The 21,760-nt window shown below is 39.9% G+C and overlaps 1 protein-coding gene across 22 annotated transcripts in view; it reads right to left on the bottom strand.

Annotated features, from left to right (window-relative positions):
• Positions 1 to 3,891: 3,891 nt before the first annotated feature.
• The window catches only part of SLMAP (sarcolemma associated protein), a 177,170-nt gene continuing 159,301 nt past the window's right edge, over positions 3,892 to 21,760 (bottom strand). For 17 of the 22 annotated variants that reach the window (XM_031663263.1, XM_031663258.1, XM_031663254.1 and 14 more), the window contains 4 exons: positions 21,525 to 21,642; positions 16,666 to 16,837; positions 10,728 to 10,862; positions 4,603 to 6,477 (listed from right to left, as the gene is read on the bottom strand). In XM_031663263.1, coding sequence (XP_031519123.1) covers positions 6,385 to 6,477; positions 10,728 to 10,862; positions 16,666 to 16,837; positions 21,525 to 21,642 — 518 coding nt within the window. In that variant the 3' untranslated portion in view covers positions 4,603 to 6,384. Of the gene's footprint in view, positions 6,478 to 7,812; positions 7,903 to 10,727; positions 10,863 to 16,665; positions 16,838 to 21,524; positions 21,643 to 21,760 lie in introns of all 22 variants that reach the window. The other 5 variants (XM_017955359.3, XM_017955361.3, XM_031663268.1 and 2 more) reach the window with 2 other exon arrangements.

The following is a 21,760-nucleotide window of genomic DNA, read 5'->3' on the forward strand; positions in this document are numbered from 1 at the left end:
ATTTTTAGTGCCTTTGCAGCTCCTCCCTTGTTTGCTTGTAGAACCTGCCATGAGGAAGGATCCTCAGTCTAGCAGGAAGGGATCCCGCCATTTAAGAGGGAAAAGAATGCTATTCCGAGCAGGCACACCTGCTTCCAATTCTATGTGGAACACGATGCTGATGGGATAAATGAGTACACAGAATTTAGGATAAAGAAAAATCATAGGATGAAATTTCACGAAGTAGAAGTCTGAATCTCTGCTAAATGAAATCTGGCTACCTAAATATTCTCCGGCCAGTTCAAAAGGTGAAAATGACAAGGTGAACAGCCACTGTGAGCAGCAGGAGCACAACGAACAACAGTTTCTCTACTTGTTCTTATCTCCCTCCCCTGGTCCCTTTGCCTTTGTTATTCGTAATGCTCATGATGTCTTTTTCTTTTTTTGAGACAGAGTTTCGCTCTTGTTGCCCAGGCCGGAGTGCAATGGTGTGATCTCAGCTCACTGCAACCTCTGCCTCCTGGGTTCAAGCGATTCTCTTGCCTCAGCCTCCTGAGTAGCTGGGATTACAGGCATGTGCCACCATGCCTGGCTAATTTTGTATTTTTAGTAGAGACAAGGTTTCTCTATGTTGGTCAGGCTGGTCTCGAAATCCCGACCTCAGGTGATCTGCCCGCCTCGGCCTCCCAAAGTGCTGAGATTACAAGCGTGAGCCACCGCACCCGGTGTCTTTTTCATAGGCTGTATAGGTTTTAACTCAGTGTCCTTGCATGACAGGGTAACAAATCACATATTTTAAGATTTGGGCTGAAAGGCGCTTAATCTTTAGGAGAAAAAAAGGTCCTGCTCAATCTACTGAATGAGCAGGACAATAAACACAAACAAGACATGGTGGACACCTGCCTCCATGTGCAAGGGATTTATTATTGGATCCATCATTTATTATGGATCCATGCCCCAGCTTGTCAATAGGAGACGCCTTTCAAAGAGTCTGCCTGGCTAAAACACTTTTTCTTGGCTTAAAAAAAAAAAAAAAAAAAAATCCTTAGGCCAGACACAGTGGCTCACGCCTCTAATTCCAGCACTTTGGGAGGCCGAGGCGGGCGGATCACGAGGTCAGGAGATGGAGACCATCCTGGCCAAGATGGTGGAACCTGTCTCTACTAAAATACAAAAAATTAGCCGGTCGTGGTGGTGGACCTGTAGTCCCAGCTACTCAGGAGGCTGAGGCAGGAGAATCCCTTGAACCCAGGAGGCAGAGGTTGCCATGAGCCAAGATGGCACCACTGCACTTCAGCCTGGAGACAGAGTGAGACTCCGTCTCAAAAAAAAAAAAAAAATAAAATAAAATTCTTCACTAGTTACCTGTTACTCGCAAGTTACAGTTCAAACCATTTAACAGGGGAAAATTCCAGGAGAGTATACACAAAGCCTTAAAAATGCTTCCCAGTCATAATGCCTTTTTAAAGAAAATCAAGATCAGATCTTAATGGTTTTCAATGACATGTGCTTCAAGAGAAACCAGACCTGTTCCTCAGACGATCTAGAAGGGAAACTTACCTTTGGCTCTGTAGCCAAATATCCCCAGGTTGGAAGGCTGAGTGGTTGAAGGTCAGAGGAAATGCACCCAATGCTTCTATGGTTCCATAGGCTTCAGTGTCTTCTTCTATTACACTGTATTTTAATTGCCAGCTTCCTTGCCTATATTTCACCTCCACACCAAAAGCTCTATGAAGATAGGGACTGAGTGTTGTCAGGATCTGACACAGCACCTCATATCAGACACTCAATAAGTATTTGTTAAATGAATGCATATGAAACCACTGAAACCTGGAGACACAACATAGAGTAGCAGAAAAAGAAACAGGCCAGGCGTGGTGGCTCATCCCTGTAATCCCAGCACTTTGGGAGGCTGAGGCAGGCGGGTCACCTGAGGTCGGGAGTTCAAGACCAGTTAGACCAACATGGAGAAACCCCGTCTCTATAAAAATACAAAATTAGCAGAGTGTGGTGGTACATGCCTGTACTCCCAGCTACTCGGGAGGCTGAGGCAGGAGAATCGCTTGAACCCGGGAGGCAGAGGTTGTGCTGAGCTGAGATTGTGCCATTGTACTCCAGCCTGGGCAACAAGAATGGAACTCCGTCTCAAAAAAAAAAAAAAAAAAAGAGAAACATCTTGGTTCTCAACTTTATTATTGATTCCAAGTAAAAAATTTTCTGGATTTTTTTCCCTGATAAACAAAAAGATGGGATAGGATTGTTAAGGGTTTCTCCAGCATTATAATTCTATGACTAATATGTACAAAGCATTTCTAAAATTGTAAGACTGACTGTTGAGTGAACACACCAGAATTCCTCAGTGTAAATGAACATTAGCCCCTTTAAAGGTGGGGGTGGGTACTCTGACAAGTTAATTACTCATTCAACTATGAAAGCCAATTTGGAATATTTTTGTAGCTTAAAAAATTTATACAAGCAACACATATTTATTAATTACTAAAAATAAATTAGAAATCACAAAAGGGAGGCTGAGGGGAACAATAGCTTGAGTCCAGAAGGTTCGAGACCAGCCTGGGCAACATGGGGAAACTGAATCTCTACAAAAAAATACAAAAATTAGCTGGGTGCAGTGGTACATGCCTATAGTCCCAGCTACTTGGGAGGCTGAGATAGGAGGATTGCTTGAGCCCAGGAGGCGGAGGTTGCAGTGAGCTGAGATTCATGCCACTGCATTCCAGCCTGGGCAACAGTGTGAGACTCTGTCTCAGAAAAAGAAAAAGAAAAGAAAAGAAAAGGAAAGAAAATCATAAAGGTGGAAGGGAATTTAAATTTACCCACAATCATACAAAGACAACCACTACCACCAGTCTGGGTATAAATCCTCCTAAGTTCTCCTGTTATAAACATACGTTGTATGTTTACATTTCTTTTCCTCTGTAAAACCAGGGTTATTTTACACTGGTAACCTCTTTCTTTTACTTAATATAGTATGAGTATCTTTCCACATACTTTGTAACCACAGTAATCTATAGAGTGGTAATATTAATTTATTTAAACAATGACCCACTTAGGTTGTTTATCTGTCACTATGATAAAAATGCTGCACTACATGTCCTAGTACATTTTTATGCACATAATTATGTTCTCAAAATAATTATCCAGAAGTGAACTTTTGGGAGCAAGGCTGTCATTTTTAAGTCACGAGCAAGGCTGCATTTTTTTTTCGCGATGGAGTTTCACTCTTGTCGCCCAGGTTGGAATGCAGTGGTGTGATCTCGGCTCACTGCAACCTCGCCTCCCAGGTTCAAGCAGTTCTCCTGCCTCAGCCTCCTGAGTAGCTGGAATTACATGCACCACCACCACACCTGGTTAATTTTTGTATCTGCAGCCAAGGCTGCAGTTTTAACTCAGTTGATTTGTATGCGGTTTTTTCTCTTTCGTAGCAGACTCCCATCCTTTTGATAGTAGATAAATAGTCACTGGAAGCAGCCAAGAGTCACCAGACTTCGGTCAAGTGTAGTGATTAAAGTGAGAGATCACGGAGGCAATACTAGTTTTGGTCGAAAGCCTCTGACTATAGGGCAATGTGAATGGTTTTCACATGTGACTCAAAGTAGCTCTAAAGGCAATAATGACAGGAATTCCAAAACCATTGTGGGCAATTGGTTCATCACCAAACCAAGCATATTACTTCCAAAAGAGTGAACTATGAAGGCAACACACTGAGCTAGGTGATAATGCTTTCTCATGATTCATAGTGTTACACATATATCTCATTCACACACAGAAATTCTGAATGGTTGAGTCAATCAATTCATTTAATAAAGTAGATGTACTAGCTTACCTAAAACTTTAATATTTGCAATATTTTTTCAGTATGACATTCTCATAAAAACTTATTCACCACTTGAATGGTACTTCACATACATTATCTTTTTAATGTTCACACTACTACCACAAATATAAGTATTATTCTCCCCATGTTATAAATGAGAAAATGGAGACTCAGAGAAAATGTGATTTGTGCAAGGCAACAACAGCTGATAAAACCAAGATGCCAATACCGATCTGTTTTGCTTCAAACACCACGTTCTTTTTATTTTCTGACCCTGCCACGTAGCACCTTTGAATAATTCTTAAATGTATCATTATAGGGTTGTTCAATTTTTAGCTGCAATGCTTAATATTTCTTAATGACTCTATTATTACTAGTGAATAATCCTACTCTTTATTTAACCTGGAAGTGAGCTGAACAAAACTGAAGGTATTGCTTATGAACAGACTTACTTATATTCTTGAGGAAAACTGGAAGTAACTACAAAAAGCCATTTATTCCACTTGAATGAAGTAAGTATTGATACTAGACCTTACATTTAAAGAGACCAGTCTAGCAAGTGACTCTCATTTTAACAATAACCATATTAAAAGAGAAAAAAATAGGGCAGTAAGTTAAATAAAAGGCTAATAAAACTTGGAGGAAACAGCTAAGTGTTTTCTTTTAAACCCCAAAGAATACCAAATGTATGTTATGTTGCATAAAGAGTCATTTCAAGAGAAGACTATTAACAACCCAATAGTAGAGTCAGCATTAAGCACTTCAATGATATTCAACTCAAACATGCGTAGGGAGAGTAAAGTTATTTTATTAAATCATGCACATCACGTATGTTAGTGCAAATAGTTTAATCTGTACTCCAGAAATTCTATTGTAGTTTATATCTTTACAAAATAGATTTAAAACAATTATTTACTTTAAAAAATGTAATTCTGAAGTTAAGCATTTCAGAACAATATTTGCAATAACCTATATACAAGAGGTACTGGGTACCACTGGCATATTAGCATTCTGTGGTGGAGTGGCTTCCTGCAACAGAAAATGATGAAATGAACTATATGACAGTATTTTCTACAAGTCATTTGTGACTAATTCCTCCATAAATCTAGTGATCCTCCCAACAGCAATCCCAAACAGCTTAAAATATAACCTTTAAAGTATAAACAGTGACTGCCAAACATCACAAGGCAAATTATACCCTAAACTCCTGTTTCAATATTTGACTAGACCTGTGGATTGCCACAGAACATTCAAGCCAATTCACTGACATTCCCTCCCGGTCTTCACTGACTGAAAAATTTAACTATGTGATATTTTAGGATATTCTAAGACCTAAATAAACTTTATTGACATAACTATGATGCCGCACAAAACCATGGCTAAACTTTCACTTGTGTTTTAAATTTATAACATCAAGCAGTGTTTTTAGGTGCTTCATTGTGCATAGAACACTATATCTTGGGAATAGTGCATTTCATTAACAAAAAGTCCCAATTAACAACAATAAAAAGAAAATAACCATTTGCATACCCAACCAGGAAATCTGTTGGTAGGTACAACAGCTCACCCTGAACATGAATTAGCTCTGACACATCATAAACCAAATTAGGTCAATACAAGCTTATCTAAAGAGATATTAATACTTTCTTCAATTAAACATGCTTGGAGGAATAGATGACAGAAAAAAAAAATCATGCTTCCTAAAATGCTGTATATGAGAAAGTAACTTGGCTTTTAAAGAAAAATATCTCTTTAAATACATGAGGTTTAATAAATTACATTCCAATTGACTCAACAGTTTGGTTGACTGCACTGAAATTGTATAATTACTACGTTTTTGCTCCCAGATATTCTTCAGTTTGCTCAAGAAATTACACACTCTCATGGAAAGTTTTTTAAAGTTGATGTCCTCCACATCTTCAAGTCACATTAAGGCTGAACAAGCGTGCACATATTCCCCAAATTATCACCATAACAGTTTATTTTCCAAATGTATTTTTCCTTAAAAAAAAAATCCACGCAAATAGTTGTCTCTAAGTCTTGTTCCCAATAGCTCAGTGGTTTTATAATGAGTAAAAATGGCGTAAATATGTAAAAAATATATATATATGTGTATATATTTCGAACTGATAGGCACTGAGCACACAGGGCCTCTCTTCCCATGTATGTATTGGTTGTTTGGTTTGGGTAGTTATCGAATCAGAAAAATGAATTATCTGGCCATCAGAATTCAGAGTAAAATACTCATAAATTTAATGTTATAAATAATCTGGTGTACCAAGAAGCCTACTTTAGGCCACCATAATATTCAGAATCTCAACATACTAATTTAAAAATTACATGAAAAATTGCAAGCAAATTATTGCTTACAGTAGAATAAAGTCACAATTTTATATCTTCTTTATAGACAGATACATTTTATATAATTTAAAGCAATGACCCTACAGCTGTATTCTTGTACTTCTGCTGTTTTAAGAGGTAAAGAGGAAGAAAATGGTTCTGTTTGTCCCCAGCATGAGTGTGATGCCAGCTTCTAGAGGGAGGACGGTGTACGGACTCAAGGAACGCTCTCATGGAGAAGCTCTGGCCAGACCTGGCACGTACAGCACGATGGCTGTTACTGCAACCAGGGCAGCCAACATGGGCATCCAGGGCCAGGGTTTCTGTGTGGAAAGAAACCAAGAGTCAATATCACATTCTCCCCTCTGTTTTCATACCTATTAACCCCTTGGTTCCAGAGAGTCCTGAATACTTTGAACAGAATATTGGAAAAATCTTATTTTTGCATCATAAAAATAAAGTTTGAAAAGAAAAAAAAAAGTGAGGGAGTGTAGGTATGAGGAGAGCCATAATAGCCAGACCACCAATTTGGAAGTCTAACACATCCCAAGAAAGTCCTGGGAAGTTTTCAACTTTGTTACAGTTGAAACCTAATAGTGACTTCTAAGAAAATTTGTGGGCTCTGCCTGCTTTATTTACTCTGGTATCCATATATTCCAATATAACTGATGTATACAGACACCTGTAGTATGTTTCTGCCCAAAATGTTTATTTATTGATAAGAACCAGTATGCGAGGGGATAGTGGCTAAGGTGATAATGGTCTAGGCTTTGGTTCTCTAACTTGAAACCACAGAAGATAAAATCAAACAGGGTTCAAGATGGAGAAGTAACATTAGGGATCCTGCCTGTCTGACAATTCTGGTAAAGACTCTGTTCAGTGTAATAAAGTCACATGATCACCTCATATGCTCTACTAACATGCATGCCAGTTAGAGACAAGCATGGATGGGCTGTTGCCTGCTAGCTTTTAGAGGGCTTTATAAGATCAACTTGCTTTGATTGAGACTTGTATTCTTACTTGTATTCCAGGAGTATTATTGAGAAAAACTGGTTTTTAAAGAAATATTCTGATGTTGCGGTCAGGGCTCAGAAAGAAACGGGATACGTTTATATCCTTGCGAGTACACAGTGGGGTTGAGATTGTGAGCCAATGGTTCATTATGTTAATCTCATTCTTTTTCATCTTCATAGGCATAGTATAAACAGGCAAAGGGTTGAAACAAAGAAAATCTACACTATGAAAAGGAAGAGGATAAGGAGGAAGAGGAAGAAAGCTGGCTGAAAACTTCAAGGAGGCAAACTCTTCATTCAAATCTGATTAAACACATAATTGGAAAGAGGGTACTAATATTGCAGAAATTCATAGTGTACTCCAGTTTGCTAGAGATAAAGACTCAGTTAATGGAAGCATATTAACAACTGGTTAGGTTGGAATTAACTCATGGTTAGCATTACTACAAAGTAAACAAGACAAAAAGTTACGGGATTAGTTGACTGTTCAGTTCATTGGTATGACACAAATACATGGCATACTAAATGAAGGGTTTGCTTCAGGTAACAAAATACCTGTGTGTTCTTGCCATGCACTATATTACAAATATGGCACAAAAAGGTGACGGGGACGAACAGACAAGGACTCAACAATAGTGCTTGTACCTTTCTCTACCACAATGGACCGAAACACCAAAACAGGAAAGCCAGGAATAGGCCGATGAATACGGCTGGGACGGGTTGTAATATGGAAGGCTAAAGAAGGGAAGGCATATTAAAATCATTTTATGCTATGAAAATAATCAGATAAGAGGATTCAGACCCCAGTAGGGTGGGAGGTAGGAAAGAAAGAATGAAATAATAGAAGTATACCACTCAGGTTTTGCACAGATTCAAACATTTTAAAGACATCTAACACAATCTGATAGACTGTGGTGTGCCAGTTGGGAAACTATCAGTTTAAAAGGAACAGCTAGGCTCAATGCCTGTAATCCCAGCACTTTGGGAGGCTGAGGCAGGTGGATCACCTGAGGTCAGGAGTTTGAGACCAGCCTGGCCAACATGGTGAAACGCTGTCTCTACTAAAAATACAAGTTAGCCAGGCATGGTGGTGCATGCCTGTAATCCCAGCTACTTCAGAGGCTAAGGCAGGAGAATCGCTTGAACCAGGAGGCAGAGGTTGCAGTGAGCTGAGATAGCGCCACTGCACTCCAAACCGGGTGACAGAGTAACACTCCATTAAAAAAAAAAAAAACAACACAGCTGAAGGCAATGGGCAATGTGGGTATACCTAACATTCTAACGAAATATAGCACATGAAGACAGAGCAAGTCGGTGTAGTGGCTCATGCCCGTAATCCCAGCACTTTGGCAAGCTGAGGTGGGCAGATTGCTTAAGGCCAGGAGTTCGAGACCAGCCTGGGCCACATGGCAAAACCCTGTCCCTACAAAAAATACAAAAATTAGTTGAGCATGGTGGCACATGTCTGTAATTCCAGCTACTTGGGAAACTGAGGTGGGAGGATTGCTTGAGCCGGGAAGGTCAAGGCTGCAGTGAGGTGAGATCACGCCACTGCACTCCAGCCTGGGTGACAGAGCAAGACCCTGTCTCCAAAAAAATAAAAAACAAAAAAACAAAAAACAAACCACTGACAACACTTCACCATCAGCTGATGCTCTCTGCTTGACAGTACACTATTTTTGCTCGATACCTGAAATCCATTATTTGACAATGTACTCCCTTAGCAATGGTTAAAGTTTATTTTATGCCTCTAACAAAATCTTTTTTTTTTCAACCAAAGCTCTTTTGCTTATTAGATGATACAGCTTTCAAGCTTAAAAATAAATGCCCTGTGACAATGCGTGCTTCCTAAATCAGGCAAGACATTTGACATGTAATAAAGGTTTGGTTATATATAAAGACAGGCAGGGCTGGATGCGGTGGCTCACGCCTATAATCCCAGCACTTTGGGAGGCCGAGGCGGGCAGATCATCTGAGGTCGGGAGTTCGAGCCCAGCCTGACCAACATGGAGAAACCCCATTTCTACTAAAAATACAAAATTAGCCAGGTGTGGTGGCGCATGCTGTAATCCCAGCTATTCGGGAGGCTGAGGCAGGAGAATCGCTTGAACCCGGGAGGTGGATGTTGCGGTGAGCTGAGATCATGCCATTGCACTCCAGCCTGGGCAGCAAGAGTGAAACTCCATCTCAAACCAAAAAAAAAAAAAGAAAAAAAAGGCAGCTGACTCTCAGGGCTTTCAATTATGTTACCAGAATATAATTATAATAATTTTTAAAATGGGAAGAAAATTGCTACAATGAGTGTTATTACAGAGTGATATTTTAGTACCATAAGTGCAATATCACAAAAAAAGGAAATTCACCCCTAAGGTGAATTGTAGCTATAAATAATAATAGCAAAGTTACTTTTGAAAAGGTTCTAAATAGTACGGGGGGGATCCATTCTGATTATGCTAGATGTCTTCATGGGTTATTGAGCAGTAGACTGAAATTCCAAAATCCCAAGGATATGAATTAACACAAAAGAAAGACGTAATCAAACCACTGTGATCTGATTTTAGAAGAGTTATGTAATCTACATTTTAAAAAGTAAATGCAAACCATTTTCTTTAGCATAAAGCCTCCACACCCAGTTCATCAACTTCTAAAAGACTTCTACCTAAGCAGCAAGCCTTTATTATCTACAAACTAAGACTTTCTTTAGCAAAGGACAGTTGGACGCAACTCATGAGCATTCTGTGTGCAAATGAGTAACAGGATGGCCATGCAACATCACTCTTTTGTACTTGTGCTGCAAGGTAAGCAGAGTGGCTTCCTCCATAGGAAGTATGTGGCTCACGCACACTGCAGTGTCCAAGCCATGACAGTGGTTTTAAATAAGTCAGAGCACAACCAACCACACTAAACATCTATCAGGGCCCACAAAGGTAACGATCACCAAACGTACAACACAACATTTATTTAGTATAGTATCTTTTTAAAGACCATCTGTCTTTCTAGCAAATGAAAAACAAAAAAATATTAAACTCAATTTACACCAAAATGTTCATCTCTCTCCCTCTCTCATGGGACTACAGAAACTCACCAAATATTTTCTAATATTTACATAATGACAAAGAGACATTAAGCTTTTTAGAAACTGTGCCTCAGTGAGAACATTATTGGTATAAGAACAACATATACTACTCTGTCTTAAATGGATCCCTGGTGGTACAGTGCTTCATTTCCCAGCAGGGGAGAAATAAGAGCCAGATGATAGCTTAGTGACAGAGCTTCAGACTCATCTGGGAAAAGCTGACAGTTCTTAGGCAAGCTGCTTTATTGCAAACAAGACTCTTCCTCCAGGCAGTCCCGAGGCTCTTCTAGGGGTATAGGTTAAAGGCACAAATTCTTACTTAAAAATCTGACAGCACAGTGATTCTATCATGGAATTTCATAATGAAAAGCCTATTTCATTTGTACCATTTGCTTCACAAATCAGTGATAAAAGTCCTCTGAAAATCAATTTCAATCTCTCATGTGCCTCTCAATCAAAGCTAAGCAAGTTTGCAAAGACTTACATTATTTCCTTTCTCTCGGAGCAGCTTCAGGTTGTTTTTACACTGTTTGAGCTCATCTGTGATTGACTGCTTTTCCTGCTCAGTCATTTCAAACTTCAACTTCAGTTCTGAGAGTACAGTCTGTGTCTTTTCATACTAAAGGCAAAGAAAAAAAAAGTGTGCAGATTCAACTTAAAATGGGTATGAAGTTATGGTTCTAGTCAGGCTTATATGCCAGACCCTATTTAGTCACCTGGAACACCAAAGTCAAGTCTTTTTGTTTAAGGAGGAATAACTTGCACTCATAAGAAGTCTTTTGGCTGAGCGCGGTGGCTCACGCCTGTAATCCCAGCACTCTGGCAGGCCAAAGTGGGCGGACCACGAGGTTAGGAGTTTGAGATCAGCCTGACCAACATGGAGAAATCCCATCTCTACCAAAAATACGAAAATTAGCTGGGTGTGGTGGCGCATGCCTGTAATCCCAGCTACTCCTCAGGAGGCTGAGACAGGAGAATTGCTTGAACCTGGGAGGCAGAGGTTGCAGTGAGCCAAGATAGTGCCACTGTGCACTGCAGCCTGGGTGACAGAGGGAGACTCCATCAAAAAAAAAAAAAAAAAAAAAAAAAAAGAAGTCTTTAATGTTTACTTTATTCTATGTAAGAATTTTCTGGCCCTGGAGTTAAAAAAAATTAAGAGTAATCACCATTTTGTCATCTGTTTTTAATATAAAGGATCACTTTTCCCACCAAGTGAATTATAGGAAAAAAGGAAAATTTCAAACTGAGCAAAAGAAAAGCAGGTGAAGAAAAATTCCATAGCCAACGTTAGGAAGCCTGAATTTATATCCTGGTAAGGAGTGTCAGCCAAACTATTTCAGTCTTGAAGTAAAAAGTATTAATTCCCTATAGGTTTCCCTTTACCCAGCATTACTGGGTATTAAAGTGTTCTGGATAAGTGAATTTTCTAGGCAGATGAAGCAAAGAAATGTATCTGAAGTACCCACCACTATGATTGGGAAATTTCTATTTCTCCACTTAAAACAGGCATCGGCTGTGCACGGTTGCTCACATCTGTAATCCTAGCACTTTGGGAGGCCAAGGTGGGCGGATCACTTGAGGTCAGGAGTTCGAGACTAGCCTGGCCAACGTGGCAAAACCCCATCTCTACTAAAAATACAAAATTAGCCAGGCATGGTGGCACATGCCTGTAATCCCAGCTACTTGGGAGGCTGAGGCTGGAGAATCGCTTGAACCCGGGAGGTGGAGGTTGCAGTGAGCTGATATTGCACCACTGCACTCTAGCCTGGGCAATAAGAGTAAAACTCCATCATCTCAAAAAACAAAACAAAACAAAAAAAACTTAGGTTATCAACTAAAAGTCATTTAAAAAAATCCGTTTCTGATAGACATTTTATTTTTATTTTATGTATTTATTTTTTGAGACGGAGTCTAGCTCTGTCACGCAGGCTGGAGTGGAGCGGTGCGATCTCAGCTCATTGAAACCACCGCCTCCCAGGTTGAAGTGATTCTCCTATCTCAGCCTCCTGAGTAGCTGGGATTACGGGCACCTGCCGCCACGTCTGGCTGTTTTGTACTTTTAGTAGAAACGGAGTTTCACCATGTTGGCCAGGCGGGTCTTGAACTCCTGGCCTAGGGTGATCTGCCTGCTTTGGTCTCCCAAAGTGCTGGGATGACAGGCATAAGTCACCATGCCCCGCCTGTTTCTGGTAGAAGTTTTTAAATAGCAAAACTTGCCATTTTCTGCTCCGGAAAACAATTTACTGTATATACTTTGACTTTCACATAGAGTCACATCCTTTTAAAGACCATCTGCCTTTTAAAGGTGAGACCAATATGAAACATAATATGGCTTACCCGTACTTTAAATGGTGCCTGGAGGCTGAAATTCTAGACTGGTTCCACTTCTAGATACTACATCTTACACACAAGCTGGGCTCACAGTCAAAGAGCAGAGATTGTTCTGCTACTGGCTGTGCCTTTGTCTCCACTTCCACTACCTCACTCTGCCATCTGTCTCTTTTTTTAGATGGAGTCTCACTCTGTCACCCAGGCTGGAGTGCAGTGGTATGATCCTGGCTCACTGCAACCTCCACCTCCTGGGTTCAAGGGATTCTTGTGCCTCAGTCCCCGGTACAGCTGGGCTTACAAGCATGCACCACTATGCCTGGCTAATTTTTTTGTATTTTTATTACAGATGGGGTTTCACCTTGTTGGCCAGGCTGGTCTCGAATGCCTGACCACCTCAGTCTCCCAAAATGCTGGGATTACAGGCGTGAATCACCACACCTGGCCCTATTCTGCCATCTCTGAAGGTTTTAGAAGGAAGATAGACAAGGATTGAATATAAAATAGATATACCATGGGTAAAGTATACCAGAAAGGTTCCTCCTTGTCCCTAAAGGTAGTTTATGAGGGTAGAAAGTTTCCAGTTCCTCTCTACCTATATCCCAGAAATTCTTCAGTAAAGGAAACCTTTATATGCTTCTGAAAAATGTAAATACCTTGGAATTACTAATTAGGAGCCCATCATCATGCTCAACAAAGATAAATATTAAGAAGGAATGTAAATGTATAAAAACATTAGACAAGAGAGATGGGGCTTAGGGTCAACATAGAGGTCACCAGAAAAAGAGAAGAAAGATATGGGTACAGAGAGGAGAGTAAAATATGAAAGACACTCCCTGTTACCTAACAACATTCCCACAACAAGCCTGGATAGTATGCCAGAGAATGAACTAAAGGAGTACAATTCACGGGCTTTATGACAGCTTTCTTCAGTTGATGTGAAGATCTGTGGACTTCCTTCCAGAAGGCAGAAGATTACTGGCATATTGCCAAGGCAAAGTCACTGTACCTACACTAGTTTCTGCAAATTGGAACATGATAAATTCTCAATAACCCATGATCTGATTCTTAACAGGGACCAATAAAGAATAAGGAAAGAGTGCTTTGTTGACAAGTTTTCTCTTACTTTCCTTTTCCACCATTCTTACTTCCAGTCTGCCCTGTGTACCAAAGCACTTATTTCTCCATTCCAGGAGTTGTGAAGCAGAGCCACAGGAAGGCAGCTCAACCAGGGGGATCCTGTTGTTCACCTCCAGCATGTGAAGGGGTGGCAAGGACTCTGGCCCCACGGCAAGAAGGTAAAGCCAAATAACTCTCTTGAGTCAGTCTTTACAGGGTGGACTATGTGCTCAATGTTTTATGAATTTTTTTTTTTTTGAGACAGAGTTTCATTCTTGTTGCCTAGGCTGGAGTGCAATGGCGCGATCTCGGCTCACCGCAACCTCCACCTCCTGGATTCAAAGCGATTCTCCTGTCTCAGCCTCCTGAGTAGCTGGGATTACAGGCGCATACCATCAAGCCCGGCTAATTTTTGTATTTTTAGTATAGACGGGGTTTCATCATATTGGTCAGGCTGGTCTTGAACTCCCGACCTCAGGTGATCTGCCCACCTTGGCCTCCCAAAGTGCTGGGATTACAGGAGTGAGCCACTGTGCCTGGCCTATAAATTCTTAAATTATAGATATTCCTACTAAATTAAAATATAGTGACGCTTTCTAAAGTCAAATATAAAGATGATACATCATTATTTTCTTTTAATACTGAGGATTAAGATTCACTTTTTTTTTTTTTTTTCCTGAGATGGAGTTTTGCTCTTGTTGCCCAGGCTGGAGTCCAATGGCTGGAGTGCAATCTCAGCTCACTGCAACCTCCGCCCCCGGGGTTCAAGCAATTCTCCTGTCTCAGCCTCCTGAGTAGCTGGGATTACAGGCGCATGCCATCATGCCTGGCTAATTTTTGTATTTTTAGTATAGACGGGGTTTCATCATATTGGTCAGGCTGGTCTTGACCTCAGATGAGCTGCCCGCCTTGGCCTCCCAAAGTGCTGGGATTATAGGCATGAGCCACGGCGCCCAGACAAGATTTACTTTTTGCATGTACTTTTTCTTTGTTTAATATTCATATAAAAGTCGCCACATATATAAATTTCAATTTGTACAACAAAGGTCACCTACTGCAGCCTTGCTTGGCTATCATTTTTGCTCCATCTTGCTTTCTAACTCTGAGGTGACAAATGAGCTTGGTCCTGATTAAGAGGGAAATATCACACAATATTACCAACACCTTTGGTTCTTCTTCATAAAAAGAATCGTATCTGGGCTTGCTTAGCTTGTAATATTTTAGTCTGTTACAGTGCTGAAAATACATAATTAGATACTGTGCATATTAAGCATGATTCTATGAGAGAAAGGAGAACAAAGGGGAAATGTTGAAGGGAAATATATGTGCATTAATAAAAGGCAATAATTCATTTGCAGTGGATTACACAGAGATAAGAACCACATTAAAGAACATTTTAGTTATAGTATACAGCTATAACTAAACTATAGTATATAGTATCCAACATGTTAACATCTGGACAAACAAAGAGAGCAATTTCACATTACAAAGGAGTATGATGACTACACATCATTTCACAATGGAAAACAGTGAACAAGAAAATAGAAAAGAAACATACTGACAAGATCAGACATATTTTTAAATGTGCTGCATTTAATGCAATCCAAGACTATCAACAATTTAGATGCTGTGACAACATGCCACTGCCATTTGTGGAAACAGTTAAAGCATTTTGCACCGATTACTCAGTGACCAAAAACAGGCAAACAAATAATGCAACAAAATGGCTAATGCATTCATAGTAACATACAACAGAATAATCTTCCAACCACAGCATTCTTCCCAGAGTTTGAAAGAACTATGGCATATGGACTGGAAGGACACAAAGTGCTTACAGTATTAAATACTAAGATATTTACTTTGGACAAAATTTGTGTTCCAACCAAATAAAATGAGATTTCTTCTAAAACACATATCTTTAGTAAGGTAAAAACGAACACATTACAAAATCAATATGTCTACAAGAAAATAAAAAATGTTACAGTATTTCTTTTCATTAGGAACAAACATGAAGACAGAAGAACAATCATTGCCAAATTCAGGACACTACAAGGAAAGAAAAGTGCAAAGAAAAACTGCATTGATTAAGCAGATCTTCTAGAAACAACTTTGGGAAAGTTCATTATTAAAGACAAAGAGTTGTCTTCAACTTCCTTCTAATTCATAAAGAATCCTTTTAAGAAAGTCTACAACTGGGGTGGTCCCTGATCTGTAGATCAAGTTGTATCAGGCTTCTCCATTCCCCGAGCTGGCCAGGAGTTAATGCAGGGAGTGGTATGAGGCCAGCAGGACTGAAGGCAGCTCTTACTGCCCTGCTGTCAACTTCAAGGCTTTGGGAAGTGAAATACACCTCTCTTGCTCAGGAAGAAATTGGGTAGGGTTTCTGTTCCAAAGTTAATTGTTATGACTTCAACACAAGTTTTTAAAAAGCCACTCAATTTAAGGTTTTAAGCAGAATGACACGAAAAGTGAGCATGCACATTTATGAATAAGGTGAAAAGGGGGTGGGAGAAGAAAGTAAAAGGCCACAGAACATGTGTTTGGCTGGCTGCCTGGCTATGAGGTGAATTTTAAGTAACTTTTCAGGCCATATTTACCTGAGGGGTTCAGATAGCATTAGAGTATGGCCTCAGTTTGCTTTCCAAAAGTATGCTAAGTTACATACGATACTCTCTTTGAAAGTTAAATAGATCAAGAGACCTGGGACAAAGGGTTTCTCATATAATTAACTGGTAGAGAAAAATTAAAATGTGGTTTTGTATATTGTATTTCTGACACCAACCCTACTGAAGAATTCTCTATAAATGGACCATGATACACAGCTAGAAATCACCAAGCAGAGAGGTTCCAAGTATCAATTTTGTGATAGGTAATGTGACTTCTGCTTCCCTTTAATTCTAACTAGCATGGATATCTGATTTGCTTTTGGCTTTAAGTCCAACCATAATTGGGCTCATAATGTCTTTTCGCTTTACCTCTTTCTGTACATCCTTTGCTTGGTTTTCAGCCTTACTGAGAAGAGTTTTTAAGTCAGCTGAATCCCGAAGATGCTGTTCTTTTAAGGATCCGACTTGATTCTCAAGTTCTTTCCTAGACATTTGAAGGATGCTGAGATCACTGGTAAGCTCTAAACTCTGCTTCTGAGAACTGCAATATAAATATTGACAGATAGTTATTCACAGGTAGAAACTGGACACAGAAGGAAGTCCAGTTTCTTATACATTTCACTAGAAGGGATAGAGTGGATTTCAGAGAAAAAAAAGAAAAGTATAAAAAAGAATGAAATATTTTCATTCAATAAGCAAAAAACATCAAAACACTAAAAAATTACAAGCTTAAAGGTGTGTCCCATCAAGTATACACAAAGGTTGAAATTTTAAAAACAGAAATAGGAGGTAATTAACTGTATATTTTGTTGTATCAAATTGTATTAATTTCATCATAAAAAGATTCAGTATAGGTCTTCTACAGGAAAAGAACACACATATTTCAACAATTTCTTGTAAGTTTAAATACTTGACAAATAGAATGGGGGTCAGAAACTTAAAGCTTAGGAGTCACTGCTAATTCAAGTAAAGATAAACCTGTTCAAATGAGAAGACACACCAAATTGAGAAAAGAGCATAAGACAAAGAAGTAGGAGGCTGAGTTCTACACCCCGAGCTCTGCCACTATTTAGCTGGGGGATGTTAAGCAAGTCACTTAACTGGTACATTTCATTTTCAGAATAAACACTTTCTGAGCTCTTAGACCTATACAAGATACCATGTAATATATACATAACTAACACAACGAGAGTCTCAGTGCCCTTCACTGCCAAGTAACAGGATTGAATCATTAACTTCTGAGGCTATTCCCAAGGTTAATAAATTCTATGATTACCTTTGTGTTTTTTGAGACAACGTTTCACTCTTGTTGCCCAGGCTGGAGTGCAATGGCATGATCTCAGCTCACTGCAACCTCCGCCTCCCGGGTTCAAGCGATTTTCCTGCCTCAGCCTCCCGAGTAGCTGGGATTACAGGCATGCGCCACCATGGCCGGCTAATTTTATATTTTTAGTAGTGACAAAGTTTTCCCATGTTGGTCAGGCTGGTCTCAAACTCCTGACCTCAGGTGATCTGTCCGCCTCGGCTCCCAGAGTGCTGAGATTACAGGCGTTGAGCCACCACAGTCTCTATGATCACTTTTATAACTTGATGTTAAAAAAATCTGACTTACAACATACGCGGAAAACAGCTTGATATGTGTGAACAGAAATTCCGTCTTCAATTCCTTCTTCCACAGCCCAGACAACAGAGAATAAAAGGTCTGCACAGTATAGCTGTGTTAGGGAATTTGGCTCCCATAAATAGCTAAAGGAGTATAAGGTTTTCAAGGTGACAGTTTTACATCTTTCAGAATGGATCATTCAAGAATCAGACTCACTACTGTAACTGAACTACTACAGAGTCTGAATCCCATTTTGATTGTACGCTTCACAGATACTTTGGGGTGGGTCTGATGTTGTCAAGTCAATACAGCTAGCAATTAAATGGCACATAAGACGCTGTAAAGGAAGACTAGCTTCTAAATACTACTTAAATGCTGGGGAGGCTTATCAAGCAAATTTAGGGCATCAGAAAAGTTTAAGAAAAAGAATTAGGCTGGGTGCAATGGCTCACACCTGTAATCCCAGCACTTTGGGAGGCCGAGACGGGCGGATCACAAGATCAAGAGATCGAGACCATCCTGGCTAACATGGTGAAACCCCATCTCTACTAAAAATACAAAAAAATTAGCCGGGTGTGGTGGTGGGCACCTGTAGTCCCAGCTACTCCGGAGGCTGAGGCAGGAGAATGGCGTGAACCCAGGAGGTGGAGCTGGCAGTGAGCCGAGATCGCGCCACTGCCCTCTAACCTGGACCTGGACGACAGAGCGAGACTCTGTCTCAAAAAAAAAAAAAAAAAAAAAGAATTAATCTGCCTTAAATACTTTATGTGAGTTTAGGTAGATGATCTGACCAATGACTTATAGGCCCCTTTCTGGGGCCTAATGTTTTTAAACCATATGCTTCTACTCACTAGTAGTTTGTAGGCTTGCTTCTCAACACTTAAAATTTGAAAAAATTGAAAACAGTATTTAAGAGTCTGCTAGATTCCAATTAATCACATCTTAAAAATAAGGGATCTAGCCTAAATCTTTAAAATATCAATAATTTTGGCCGAGGGCAGTGGCTCACGCCTGTAATCCCAGCACTTTGGGAGGCCAAGGTCAGGAGTTTGAGACCAGCCTGACCAACATGGTGAAACCCCCTCTCTACCAGAAATACAAAAATTAGCCAGGCATGGTGGCACACACCTATAATCCCAGCTACTCAGGAGGCTGAGGCAGGAGAATTGCTTGAACCCAGGAGGCGGAGGCTGCAGTGAGCCAAGATTGTGTCACTGCACTCCAGCCTGGGCAAGAGATTAAGACTCTGTCTCAAAAATAAATAAATAAATAAATAAATAATTTCAAAACAACAAGATAAGCAACAGTGGCAATCAAACAATGGTATTTCTTGCTTGATAGATTATTAAACTAAATGGATTTATTAGGATCTTAATGTATTCTAAATGTAAAGAACTTGGGTATCTGTATCATAATCTTATACACACTTCATACCAAACAATTTGTTCAAATGTGCTGTTATACAGATAATCAATTCATTCCTCAATTTCTTTCTTTTTTTTTTTTTTAAGATAGAGTCTTGCTCTGTTGCCCAGGTTGGGGTGCTGTGGTGTGATCACAGCTCACTACCTTTGACCTCCTGGGCTTAAGTGATCATGTTGCTTCAGCCGCCTGGGTAGCTGGGATCACAGGAGTGTGTCATTCCACCCAGCCTCCTTAATTTTATATATAGTCCAGGTGTGGTGGCTTACACCTGTAATCCCAGCAGTTTGGGAGGCCAACGCGGGTAGATCACTTGAGGTCAGGAGCTCGAGACCAGGCTGGTCAACAGAGTGAAACTCCATCTCTACTAAAAATACAAAAAAAAGTCAGCCAGGCGTGGTGGTGCATGCCTGTAATCCCAGCTACTTGGGAGGCTGAGGCAGGACAATTGCTTGAACCAGGGAGGTGGAGGTTGCAGTGAGCTGAGATCATGCCACTGCACTCCAGCCTGGGCAACTGAATGTGACTCTGCCTCAAACAAAAAACAAACAAACAAACAAACAAACAAAAAAAATTTATGAGCCGAGCGCGGTAGCTCATGCCTGTAATCCCAGCACTTTGGGAGGCCAAGGCGGGCAGATCACCTGAGGTTGGGAGTTCGAGACCAGTCTGACAACATGGAGAAACCCCGTCTCTACTAAAAATACAAAATTAGGTGGACATGGTGGCACGTGCCTGTAATCCAAGTTACTCAGGAGGCTGAGGCAGGAGAATCGCTTGACCCCAGCAGGTAGAGGTTGCGGTGAGCTGAGATCGTGCCACTAATCTCTAGCCTGCGCCAAAAGAGCAAAACTCCATCTCAAAATAAATAAATAAATTTATGTATATAGATATATATGAGATATGTACAGATCTCATATATATTTCATATATGATATATATCATGTACATATATTTATAGTTTTGACCTTTATTTTGTCCCATTCATATTTTGGAATTGCTTTTACAAAGTTTTTTATGTCTTATAAACAATGTAAAACATTTGTTTTTATTTTTATTTATGTTTTCTTGAGACAGGGACTGGCTCTGTTGCCCAGGCTAGACTACAGAGGTGTGATCATGGCTTATTGCAGTCCCCACCTCCTGGGCTCAAGTAATCCTCCCACCTCAGCCTCCTGAGTAGCTGGGACTATAGGCACTTGCCACCAGGCCAGGTTAATTTGTTGTATTTTTTGAAGAGATGGAGTTTCATAATGTTGTCCACACCAGTTGGAATAAACCCATTTTAAACTTAAATATGGCATATTGTGGTGGTAAAATAGGACTTCACTAAATTTGCTGGAATAAATCTAATGCATTCACTGATTTGCTTGTCAAGTATTAGATACTAGAAAGATTTAACTGGTTTCAGAGGATTAATGGTCTTATATTTTATTACTCTTCATATAACACTATTTGAAATTCAGAAGATTATATCTTTCAGTAGCACAAATTCCTTTTTTATTTTTTTGGTTTGTTTGATATAGGGTTTGGCTCTGTCACCCAGGTTGGAGTGCAGTGGCATGATCGTGGCTCATTGCAGCCTTGACCTCCTGAGCCCAAGCAATCCTCCCACCTTAGCCTTCCAAGTAGCCGGGACTATAAGCACGCACCACTATGCCCAGTACATCTTTGTATTTTTTTGTAGGGACAGGGTTTTGCCACATTGTCCAGGCTGATCTTGAATTCTCAGGCTCAAGCGATCCTCCTACCTCAGCCTCCCAAAATGTTGGCATTATAGGTGTGAACCATCGCACCCAGCCTTACAAATTCTTCATTGCAGTCACTTCCTGATCACCCTTACTAAAAGAAGAGATCATTGGTGCAAAAGAAAAGCAACTGATATTTGAAATTTATTAGTTTACAGGGCAAGTTCAACTATGAATTACAGACTTTTGTTGTTTGTTCAGTGTTTCTTTGGGACATTTAATGAATCTATATTCCGTGAGTACAAGGAAAGGACATGCAGGATAATGGTGGTGGCAGGAAAAAAAAAAAAGCTGAAGTATTTATTCAGTATGGTTAACCTGCCAAATAACCAAATAGAGATGGGCCGAACATTTGCTCCTGTAAAGTATTTAAGTAATAAAATTAAATTTAATTTAGATGAAAATTTAAGATAAAGAAATATTTCATATCTGAAAAACAGAGAGTTCTTGCATACTTGTGCAATTCTTTTTCTTGCCGTTGCAGTTCTGATGATAGCAAAACATTTTCCCTTTTTAGAGAATGGCATTCAGTTTCCAATGCATTCCATTCCTTTCTCAACTTCTCTAGTTCACCTAAAATAGTCCCAAAACATATTTGTTAATATAGAAATACAACTTCTATAATATTTCAAAGGATAAAGGAAAAGATTTCAGAGAAGAACATACTTTTTTGCCTCCTTAAAAGCACGTA

This window comes from Papio anubis, chromosome 2 (assembly GCF_008728515.1).
Source record: "Papio anubis isolate 15944 chromosome 2, Panubis1.0, whole genome shotgun sequence".
NCBI lineage: Eukaryota > Metazoa > Chordata > Mammalia > Primates > Cercopithecidae > Papio > Papio anubis.